General features: G+C 36.3%; 1 protein-coding gene across 8 annotated transcripts in view; it reads right to left on the minus strand.

Moving 5' to 3' along the window:
• The window catches only part of SOX6 (SRY-box transcription factor 6), a 368783-nt gene that overhangs the window by 8896 nt on the left and 347708 nt on the right, over positions 1 to 12179 (minus strand). For 5 of the 8 annotated variants that reach the window (XM_069016846.1, XM_069016845.1, XM_069016847.1 and 2 more), the window contains 2 exons: positions 7964 to 8197; positions 5200 to 5416 (listed from right to left, as the gene is read on the minus strand). In XM_069016846.1, the coding sequence (XP_068872947.1) occupies positions 5200 to 5416; positions 7964 to 8197 (451 nt within the window). Of the gene's footprint in view, positions 1 to 900; positions 952 to 5199; positions 5417 to 7963; positions 8198 to 12179 lie in introns of all 8 variants that reach the window. The other 3 variants (XM_069016850.1, XM_069016849.1, XM_069016852.1) reach the window with 2 other exon arrangements.

Raw genomic sequence — 12179 nt, forward strand, 5'->3', positions numbered from 1 at the left:
GACTAAGAAATCCTGGTATCCTTTCAAATGCTTATCAAGTCAGCAGAACTCTTTTGCACATCCACATTTTCATGGGACGGGGTACAGTTGTCCAAGTACCACCCATTTCAAAATATAAAGCGAGGAGGTCATCTGAGCCTAAAGAAGCCAAATTTACAGAGGTACTTTTTACTTAAGAACACACCAAACAAATGCATGACAAACTACAGAATGAATCTAATTGTCAAAGATCTTGATTGGTGTAACAGGAAAGTTAAAGGCTTACCGAATTTGTCATTCATAAATGCAATCCTTTTTTACATGTTAAACAAAAGTCAGACATGCTGTGCATGCCTGCTGCTGGCTGGGTAATAACTTTAAATTACCTATATCTCACTGTGGAACTGTAAACATGTGGTAACTGTACCACCTAATTGGAAAGGGTCTCAAATTGCTACCCATTTGCTAGCAAAAAATTTGCTAGCGCTTAAACATGAGCACCTACACACCCCCAGTAACTGGACACCTACCTCTGATTTAATACCTGTTATTATTTAGAGCTGATCAGGTTGTCACTGTAAATTCTGCTCTAGTTGCTACATTACATCCCAGAAAGCCTTATTTTAAAATATCACAAACTATGTGGATGGCATGGGTTGCTGGAGATGAGTGTTATCATTTCCTAAGTAATTAAGTTCTTGGGGGGAAGAAAACAGAGCACTTTAGATTACCACTACTATCCCTGAAAGAAAGAGTTGGAGTTTCTAACCTACAACTCTGGCCATTATGTTTTCTTTTATTTGTAGGTTCATGTTAATGAAGTCTTTTACAACATTAAATTCCACGCATTTAATCATTGCCTCTAGCTAGAGTTTTACCAATCATAGAACCTTGGAGGGGGGACATAAAAACATACTTTACCTGCAAGCTACAGGTTACAATTCAGCTCAGTTGCACATGGAAGTTCTCTGCCTGTTAAAATTTCCAGAAAGCAACATTAATCGTCTGAGCTCTTCAGATCCGCAAGGAATGGTGGCACGTGGCTAAGTACCCTGACTTCAAACCACTCCTGTCTCCACCATCTTCTCTTTGACAAAGAAATCCTTATGTGGACAATTACTAGGGGTCACTCTCCTCTGCTCTGCCAGCACTGACAGACAACGTCTGTCCACTCTGGGACGAAAGATTTGGCCCAAAATGTTTAAATAAATATAAAAATAGAAGTAACATGAAATTTCTTAGACAGACTGACCTGCTCACAAGTTTGTGGCATTAATATTAGGATTTTTCTGGAGAATGTTCCACTTTTGACTTTTGCCAAACCAGCTAAACATTTAAATTGGCAAATTACCATTGTTTTCTGATCCCTTCCCAACCATTTTCTGACAGCTCTTTAAATGACTGAAGCAAAAATTGATTGCATTAAGGAAAACGCTCATATGCTGCACAGCCCTGAAACTTACATTCCCACAAGGAATGAAATAACAGTAAATCTCACAAAAGCACCCATTGTGTACTTCCTTTAAGTTCAAGCTACAGGAGTATAATATTACAGACTTATTCAAAACCATAGCCTAGCAACATTCAGACTATGTGTGTACAGTAGTTATAAACACTATAAAGGTTTTATTCTAAACATCTTATGCTGGTAAAGCACAGAAAAAAATTACTGCTTACATCATTTTGCAGAGAAATGTATATAGCATATACTTGTATTTAGAGTGTATTAGACTGTAAAAATGACTGAGCAATGAATTATCTTTGTAAGACAAGGCAACAAAAGGCAGACTCTTAACTTAAAATATCTGAATTTATGGTTTATATATGATCCATTTGTTAGCTCACATTTATTTATGCATTACAAAAAACTACTATGGAGGATAAATTGTAAATCACTTGAAGTCTGTTTGGGATTAACTTATGCTGAAGATATCATTCACAAGTTCCATTAATAATTTTACTATTAAAAATAACTCAATTATTTTAAAGACATAGCTGGCTTCAGATTCAACTTCCACTAGACTGAAGCCAGCAATTTTTGAATATACTCTGCATTAAACATGAATTATTTCTGTATATTATTTGCCTCATTTGGAACAAAATTCATTCATGTAGGGGTGCAATACACTACGCACATTTTAAGTTCCACTCTGTTCTTTAAAATACTTGGCAGTTCCTAGATTTTGTCTATCAAATAAATAACATTTATCTGAAAACATTAATTTCCTGCCTGATTTATTCCAAGAAATCTTCACACTCTTTCTTTGGAGGCTTTTCTTCAAAAATCAGAACAGAACCTGGCCATTCACTAGTTTATTTCTCCATTTTATTTTAAATCTTGGCTAGTTTGTATACTGAGATTCTTTAAACTCCCTTTGTGCATCTTACCAAAGTTTATTAAAGATTGTGGCTCGCGAAAGCGAGCAGTGTGAGCCTTTTGCACCAAAAAAGTTTGAGCCAGGGGAGAACTCCATATTTGTGGTGGGGGGTTGTACCCATAGCAGAATTATCCTATGTTAGGCCGTGGCTCACCTAAGGGAGTCTGACAGGAACTAGCCTTTACTGGATTGACTAAAACATAAATGTACATTTGGTATAAGAAAAATGCAAACACAATTATGAAGAAATATATCTTTTCTGGCTTTTTGCTGTTTTCTCTAGCCACCTGTTTTGAATGTGTATCTGACTCTTCACACGTCTCCTACTCATCTTTTTATTCTGTGATGATATTTTGTTGCCATTTTGGCATCCCCATTCCCAACTTAATTGGTTTGTTCTTTAAAAAAAAAAAAGGCAACAAAAAGCCCTAGCGGTACTTCAAGCAATATGAAGCACTTGGCACATTTCACTGGAGTCTATTTTGTACTTTTATTCTCTATCTTCCACTGAAATATTTACTGTAAACACAGAACATATTCAGTCTGGAAAACCACATTTGTCTCTTATTTCACTGTGAAAAGGAAACAGCATCTCAACTCTCACGTCTGCAGTTCTGAAGGACGATTTATGTTGTTCCATCAAAACAGTGGAAAAATAATGGGGGTGTGAGGTCAGTTAGGAAAACTATTCCATCTAAAGCTTTATGTAATATTTACGTTAAATACAGGGAAGAGTAAGCTTAAGAAGCTGATGGGCTCAGTTACTGTGTTTCACTTAGTTATAATATGATTTGGAAGAAATGTTGCTTTTCATTACTTAGTAAACTATTCTGCTGAGACAAACGATTCCATGTTTTATGTTTCAGTTCAAAAAAGATGTTCTAGTCTGGTTTTTTTTTCACTAATTTTATTTGGTGTCTTCCAATAAGTTTTTTTTTATATTATTCTTGAGTGAAAAGAGGAATTTGGGACAACAGTGGGAAGTCACAGGGAAGTATGAAATATTTTTTTTTTAAATCCCAGCCTGTGATTCCTCAGGACCGAAATCTGTATTCACATTGAACAGCAACATGGATCTCATTTCACCTTTAGTGAATGCATCCATTAGACTTCATACTCCCTTTTCCATCACTTGCTCAACTAAAAGTCATCAGTTTTGGTAATGTCCAGTGCATCATCATATAACTGCACAGAGGTAGTTTACTTTAAACTTCTTCAATATTGATAGAACATGGTGAAGTGGACTTAGCATAAACAGGAATTGGAACCAATCCTTTAGAAAAATGGTGACATTCTCACTGTCTTTGTGATCATACTGTTGGATATATGAGAAAGATGTTACATTTAGGTTGCGTCAGTCTAGTTTTGAATAGCTTTTAATATATATATTTTTAATAGAAATATCACTCTTTAGGTAGGCACTTTCAGAAGTTTCTTAAATCTGTCCTCCACGTTTGCTCCCCTATTTAGCCACGAGTTTGAATGTGTAAAATGCTACTGCTTAATACTGTTTTGAATTAGCAAACAATTCTCAAATTGTTCAGACTGCTGTTTTGGCATTTCTTTTGCATTTCTTGTCTAGATGTGATTTGGTCTGTCAATCTGCTTTGGAAGACATAAACTAGAATTTCATTCCCTTAATCTGAATATAATTTGTGATGTGCTGTATAAACTCACATTTCTATTTAGAGTCCTATGTGCAATTTTGATGGAAGACTATTAGTAAACAATTTCCCTTAGACTGAAGAATAAAAAAACAATGTCATAACTATAGACTGGAAGGATATTTCAAGATATCAAAACCACTTCTATTTACTGATTGAAGAAAGAGCCCACATTGTTGCAGGCTGTACCACAAAATAATTGACTGCAACAGGAGTTCTGCATCCCAAGCCAAAACTGAGGGCACATAATCGACGTCAAGGTCAATTATCTGGTAGTGAAGTAACCAACAAAAGGAGACTATTGTGATTAGAGAAATAAGCAGAACATTGGGAATTTGGAAAGGCTGGCACTGGAGACAGCTTTTAGACTCTTTGTAAATCACCAGAAACATTGTGTTAGAGCACTGAGCATCACAGATTAATTCATAAAAAGAAAAAAAAACAGGAGAGAGAAATCAGTTATGGTGCAGTTGTTTCACTGGACTTTTGTTATCTTTAGCCTGTTGATGTTTCATAGCGCTGCTTTCTCTGCTGAACACTAGAGGAAATACCGCTAAAAACACACACAATGTTCTTAAAACTGTGCCAGGATCTTTTTGAGCCATATATTTTGGGTTATAAATCTACCCAGTCTATCTATGCACTACTTGAAAGACTCTTTCTAAAACTTACTTTTTAAAAAATATTTTTTTCCACACTTCTATATATAACAAAATTCCTAGTAGCTTCATACCATGATATCATGCATTCACGTGAGTTCCTCACACAACTGCTATTATTCCTCTGCCTTTTCCCCCTCTCCCGATTCCTTATTCTACATAGGAATAATCCTTTGTGGTTTTCTCTTTGTTCTTCTCTTAATTTAGGAAACGATGCTGGAGTCATTACTAACCCAGAATGGATTAGCTTACTAAAAACTCACAAAAGACATGATTCAAACCTTTCAGGCTAATGAGAAACAACTTCTTTTGACTGGAAAGAATTCCATGATCAGTCTCATAATCAGCATTCAGTGGCAAGCTGATAGCTCCATATTCCATCTTATGTTTTTAATAAGGTCTTACCGGTTCAAATCCCTTCCTTCTAAATGACATTAGTCAGTGACTTAAACAGATAAGTCTATTTGACTTCAAACAACATGCCCTGTCTTGGAAAACAATTACAGCAATTGTACTCACCCTACAGTAAAAAACTGCCTCATCTCCTGTCTTCGAGACCTCATCAGTTGCTTGTATTCGCCAATACGCAGTTTCTTCCCATCCACAATGCAGGTACGTTTTGGTCGAGGTTTGTATTTGTAATTAGGATACTTTTCTAGGTGGATCTTACTTAGTCGTGCCTGCTCTTCATAATAAGGTTGTTTCTCTTGATTTGACATGGACTTCCAGCGAGATCCTAACGACACAAAATGTTAGTGAGTGCTCAAGTAAAGCAGGTTTAGCCTTACACATACACCATTCAACATGCCTTCTCGCCATAATAAATTTTAATTAAGTTAGTTAAATAAATTGATTTAAATTTACATCACTCTGCACATATATTGGCTTGCACAACCTGAGACACCTTAAAGGAACCCTGACTTTCAGATATTGCTGCAGACCAAGCATATGTAAATCTCAGTTAAATAGGTGCACTTAAAATCAATAGTTATGTCTCAAAATCTCAGCCTCATGCTATACTTAATTTTTTTACAACAAGAGCATTAATCTGTGAGTAATTCCACACCTCTGTAATACCACGCACAGTATGATGGTTAAGGAAAGTCTGCAGCCATACTTTCACTGTTAAAAGCCTAACACATTGCCTAGGGACACAGGCGTCTTTGATATTTTTATGAGATTTAGTTTATACACTCCAGCTAATAGATATTAACAACTTGCTATGTGGCAGGAAAAAAGTATCAAACCTTATAGATTCAGCAAAGTTATGAACAATCCCTTGCTGTCTGCATGTCTTAAATTTACTGAACTTCTGATATAAGCTTGGCATAATACTGATACTTATTTTAAATCCTATTATGCATATTATTTTCTGGCTGTAATAAGCACACAGAACTGAATAGAGAAAGTTACATTTCACAAACTCACACTGGAAAGATAAAAAGTAAAAAAAGCACATTGTAACTATATACACCTCTTCAGGTCCTGTAAACTCTCATTGAAAGCTGCACCAAAAAAAAAGTTTAAAAAATTAACACAGTGTACACAGGAAGCGATAAAAGAATTCAGATCTCTTGTATTGTTTGTAAGGAGCTATCTAAACACTTGAATAGAGACAGGAATAAGAAATGCAGAAAATAGCTTTTTAGTGTCTTTTAGATGAATAAAACGATTACAGCTGTGGTAAACGTGGGTGGAAGCTATTCTTTTACCAACGTTTTTCATACATCAACAAATGGAAAAGTTGTATAAATATTATCTGTAGCCAGCAATATTCTGTGTCAGTTCTAATATTTCAGTCTCTTTTCTCATTGTCCTGGAAAAGTTGCACAGATATTACATGGACATAGACTTATTTGTGGCAGAGCAGATACTGACAGGTTAATTCCATGGTTAACAAACACTCAATTGCTGGCACTTCTGAAATATTTATGCTGGAAGTTTACATTTTAATGAATACAGTTACTATGCTCCTAATAGTTTTTTTCACAGAATGCACACAAATAATATAGATTCCCTACAGCTGCCAACACTGAAACAGTGAAGGTTTTATACAAAACTGAAAGGCTATTCATACAACTCACTTATATGGTAGACAAAAATATGAGAACTACTAAGAAAGATTTTGGAAGTTTTAGGACAAAGTAACATTTATTTCTATGTATTCTTGCCTCTGATTGAACTAACATGCAACAAACTTTGCTAAGAATGTATTTGAACTCAGAGTTTACAATAAAATGATTACAGAGGAAACTTGATTTTTACTTTTATTTATTATGAGCTACATTTGGAATCTGTCTTTCACTTCAAAGACTCAAAAAGCAAATATAGGTTTTAACATTTCACCACTCATTCGCACGTATGTTTTTAATTCTCTCAAGGGGTCTTAAAAAGCAAATCAAAATTTCTCAAAAATGAGTCCATTTATTTGCACAGGGGCAAAATATAATCCATGGAATATTCCCCAATTGTCCCAATCTATACAAATTAAATATTAACTAAGGTGTCTTTTACCTAAGCAATATTTTAACTGCATGCTTCTAGTGGTTAGTTTTTTGAATATTGCAACATTTTGAACCAAACATCATTTTGGATGTGAGGTTTGCATGTACAGGTCTTTTGAACTATGCCGGGTTTCTTTGACGTTGCACTGTCTGACATAAACCTTTGATTCTGAACTTTTTTAACTTTATCCCAGTATTTATTCTATCAAGTCCCATTTTGCATTCATGTGATTTGTAGTTCAGGTGCATTCTAATGGGATCTAGCAATTAAACCCTTTATGGGGACAAACTCTTGCAACAGATTTCACAAAACATTCCTTTTCAATGCTGCTAAGTTTTAAAGCATGTTGTGAGTGCTGTTGAGAATAAAAAGCATTAGGGAAGGGGCAGAAAGGGAAAAGGAAGGGAATGAAAATTAATACAGTCCATGAATCTTCATTTGTGTAAGTTTCAGAAACATCAATTTCGGTGAGCATCTCCCAGAAAAAAAAAAGGCCTAAAATTAGAGAAGTTCATAGAACTGTAGAATGGTTTGGGTTGGAAAGGACCATAAAGATCATACAGTTCTAACCCCCTGCCATGGGCAGGGACACCTTTCACTCACCAGGTTGCTCAGAGCCCCATCCAACCTGGCCTTGAGCACTGCCAGGGATGGGGCACCCACAATATCTCTGGGCAGCCTTGTGCCAGTACCTCACCACCCTCACAGTACAGAATTTCTTCCTAATATCTAATCTAAACCTGCCAACACAACCTGTTTCCCGTTGCCTTGCACTTACCTAGGATTTTGCTGATGTTGGAGTTGTGCATGTCGGGGAAGGCCTGGAGGATTTTCCGGCGCTCATCCTTGGCCCAGACCATGAAGGCGTTCATCGGCCGCTTGATGTGGGGCTCACTGCTGGCACGGCCCCGCGAGTCCCGGTAGACCCGGGCTTCAGCCACCGTGGCCCCTCCTGTTGGCCAACAATAATACTGCTGTAGTTTAGCGGCAGAGCCATTCACTGCTTTACTCCCTGTAATGTCAGGGCAGGAAGAAACAAGATGGATGCAAAGCATTATTACGTGAATTAGGAAAGTGCTTTAAGTGCTGTGCTTATTTTAGCCTCTTTTGCTCTCTGTCTCTCTCTCTCTGCTGCCAGATTTATGAGAGAGAGAGAGAAGGGACAACCAGTGGTCTCAGTGTAACTGGCCAGGCTTGCCCATCTGAGATGACCCAACATCAAACTGAAGAAACAAATTGCACTGGTATTTCTCCAATTAAGACATGGAGATTTGATAAAAGTTTCCATTTGGAACTTTAACATAAAATACATGATCTGAATGCTCAAAAAAACTCACATGAAAGCTACATTTGAGGATCCAAACTTATGTAGGCCTGTTGACACAAGCCGTTGACAATGACTTTGCTGCTTCAGCAGTAAAGCCAAATATTTCATAAAATGGATTATACAGTGCACCAGGTACATGCTGCCTTTTGAATGGATCTGATTACATTTGGAGCTGAATATTTTAAAGTTGCATCTGCTTTGGTTGAATTTTAGATGTGCTTTGGAGCATTTGACCACATAGATCTAATAAAACTGTCTGCCTCCAACAGGTACCCGCACAGAATCCTGGAGCCTCCGGAGTGGGAGACAAGAACTCCAGCTCCATGCCTGCTGTGCTTTAGTGTATCCCAGTGTCCTGGTTTTTATCTGCCATTAATTCACCTAATGCCAGCCTTAACTGGGTTTTTGAATGCATCCAGCCCTGTTTCTTGACCACAAACAGTAAAGCCTCATGGGGGTTTAGAGTTCACAGAGCTGAAGTGCAGAACTAGTTACTATGGGAGAAACAGATTACCAAGGCATGCCTTTACTGGAAAAAAACTTTTGCAATTGTAATGATAATATATGTTTTTAGAGTTATACCTTAGCTATAAAAAAGGCAAAAAGTGTTTACAGTGGGAGACTCACATACTTAGTCTTAGACCTCATCAAACTGATCATATAATTTAATAGCTTGAAAAAACAAGATACTTGACAACAAATTAGTACAGCAATAGGTCTCCTTTTTTTAAAAACTATTACAGCTACTAACATGAATTTATTTGCCAAATAATGTAAGATTAATTCTTTACAGTAAGTAAAATAAACACTGCCGTTTACTGAATACAGGCACAAGTTTTAGTTGTGCGAAAACCAATTTTCCTAATTCAGAGTGAAAGCATTATATAGGCATACCTTTTTAAAAATTCTATATAAGAAACACATTTACATGAAAAAAGGCCCCTAAAATAGAGGATGCATAACTAATACACTACCTTTTTGCCACCAGGTCCACAGTACATTAATTTCATTTAAAACGCACTGACCATACAGGATAAATTGATTTTGCTTTATATGGTGTTGACAGCCATGTTTATTGTGCAGTGAAATGTAGTGTAGTTTCAAGCTGACTGTATCCATCAACACAGGGCAATATGCTGACTACTGGGCCAGATGAAGACATACATTACTCTGAGAGCAAAACACTCATTCGCATACAGCAGTGTCTTCTCCTGAGGATCACCGGGGTAATTTATGATGCCTCCAATGCCATTACTTTACAACTGACACCAATTTGGCAATTTGTATACTAACATGCGTGCACATAAAAGAGGACAGGTTTGCAGCAAATGTGAGCTGCAAAACTGTTTTAACACTGTTCTAAGTTAAGCACCATGCTACAGGTGTTCTGCATTTACAGGAGGCTGCAGTCAGCTTTTTACTGCAAAAACAAAGGGCACTTTTGCAGAGGGACCTGCAGGTAGGGCCAGTTTAGAGGGGTGAATGGTTGATGAGGCTCTGTCCATTGCTGCCAGAAGCCTTGGACAACAAACATATCAAAGATGCCATATTTTGAGAGAGGATGTATTTATTTAGAAACTTCAGTGAGTTGCAAACATAGTAAGTCAACACTGAAATATTTGTTGAGACAAAGAGCTATATAATTTGAGAAAAGTCAAACACAGCATGTAACATGTTGTCCTATCTTTTCAGATAAGGTAATAAAAATATGTTACTAGTATGTGGGCAATCAGGAAGCTGGTGACAAAAAAATTAAATTATTATTTATGCAAAAGTTATCATTTGTTATTCAGCTGCTTTACCCACAATAAAGGAAAGACATATTTGAGTCCATAGGATGTCTTTCCATCTCTTACTTTCCCAAAGGTACTTATTCACTACGGCTAAGGAAGTTTGTCTTTAGCCCTTTCTAACATGATTTTGGACTTTTCAACCCTAATGCAGGTAAAAAGTAGTTTTAGTGGGAGCAAGATTATAGGTGGCTTTTAAATCTGTAATTTAGATAGAATGAATTTAATTCTAATATCTAATTTAGATAGAATGAAAATAAACAAACAAAGAAAAAAAAACAAAGGCAAAAAAATAAAAAGAAGGCAGAAAATGACCATAAATAATCTGTTTTCAGAGAAAGGTTATGTCAGAAAACAATTCTTACGTGGAGTAATAAATTACAACCATCCCAAGAAGGTCAACTCTGGCTGCATCTGCTTTATGCAAGTCCATACTTGAAGGACTTGAAAAAACAGCCAAAGAGTTGATGTTCTTTGAGCTTGATCTCTGGGGAAATATTTGCAAGTTGACCTATAGGCCATCACAAAAGCATTTGCAAAATGAATTTCTGCAAATAACTAAAGCAATATAATCTTCATGCTCTTCTGTCTCAGAACCACAGAATTATATTCAGCATATAAGGCATTACAGTAAAATAGTTCTTGTAGCATGGGATTCTACGGGGGGGAGCCAGAAGGTCTTGGTACCTTTTTAGATTAGAAATGAGGCGCTAATGATAGAAAGACACATACGCTCAGTGAGGTTTTACAAGTTGAAACACATAAGAACAAGCTTTCAAACTGGTTGTTCTTAGGTACTTCATCCTGTCAAGCAGATATTTTGACATTATTGTGCCCTATAGAAACAATTTCAACAGATCTAACAAAGTAAGGGTTTTTTCCCTATTGTGATAATTATAGTTCATACTGACGGAGGCTGAAAGAGACACCTGAAATATATAAAGAAAAAAAATAAGCAAGTGCAAAGAAGTAGGTGTTTTACGTCTTTCTGAAAATATTTTCAGGAAATTCTGATAACTAAAATAACAGATAAAATGGAAATGTACCACCAGTGAAGGGCAAGACAAGAGAAGGAATTTGGTAATTGTCTCTCTATGGCAACTAGTGCTCTACCTGCCAGTTACTGTTCATACTGCAATCACAGGAGGAGGGATTTTCAGAATTAAGAGCTTGGTCAGAATTTACAATTATTGCAAAAGCAGTACAGTTTGGCTTTCCTAGTGGCTTAGTTGGCAAAGAAGTCTATACTTTGGCCTAAAGACAGGGGCTGTCCTCAAAGTGACACTTTTAGCTTCTGGACATGTTCACTGCCTTACTTCCTAGATCCTTTTCGTTTGCTCAACTTGTTATGACTTTGATGATTTAAAACTAAAAGCAGATTAAAGAATGATCTTTTTTTGTGGATGTATGGATATAACCTCTCTGTGAAAGCTGGATTCCACACTACACTAGGGGAAATACTGAGGCAAAGAACACCACAATAAATCTAAAAATGCTGCAGCTTCATGAAAATAATTCCAAATACTATTTTCATTTCTAAAGAGATCTCTAGTCAGAGAAAAATAGAAAGATAAAAGAATCTGATCATCAACAGGAAAGATAAATATCCTAATGTGAAATAAATGTTAAGAAACATAAAATAACAATTGTTACATTGTTTATTTATTTATTTATTCAATCATGCCTTTATCTGATTTTCTTACATTTACTGATGAAAAGAATTCTATGGCAGGCATCATCTCTCAGCATGTTTTCTGAAATCTTGGCCATAGTAGGGTTAATCCTACTGTCTTTACTGGGATATGAGTTTACCTTCCATTTTGCACATCATCTACAACAAAACCCGATATGGGGCTTTACATGTTACCAGAAAACAA

Source organism: Aphelocoma coerulescens, chromosome 5, assembly GCF_041296385.1.
Source record: "Aphelocoma coerulescens isolate FSJ_1873_10779 chromosome 5, UR_Acoe_1.0, whole genome shotgun sequence".
Taxonomy (NCBI): Eukaryota; Metazoa; Chordata; class Aves; order Passeriformes; family Corvidae; genus Aphelocoma; species Aphelocoma coerulescens.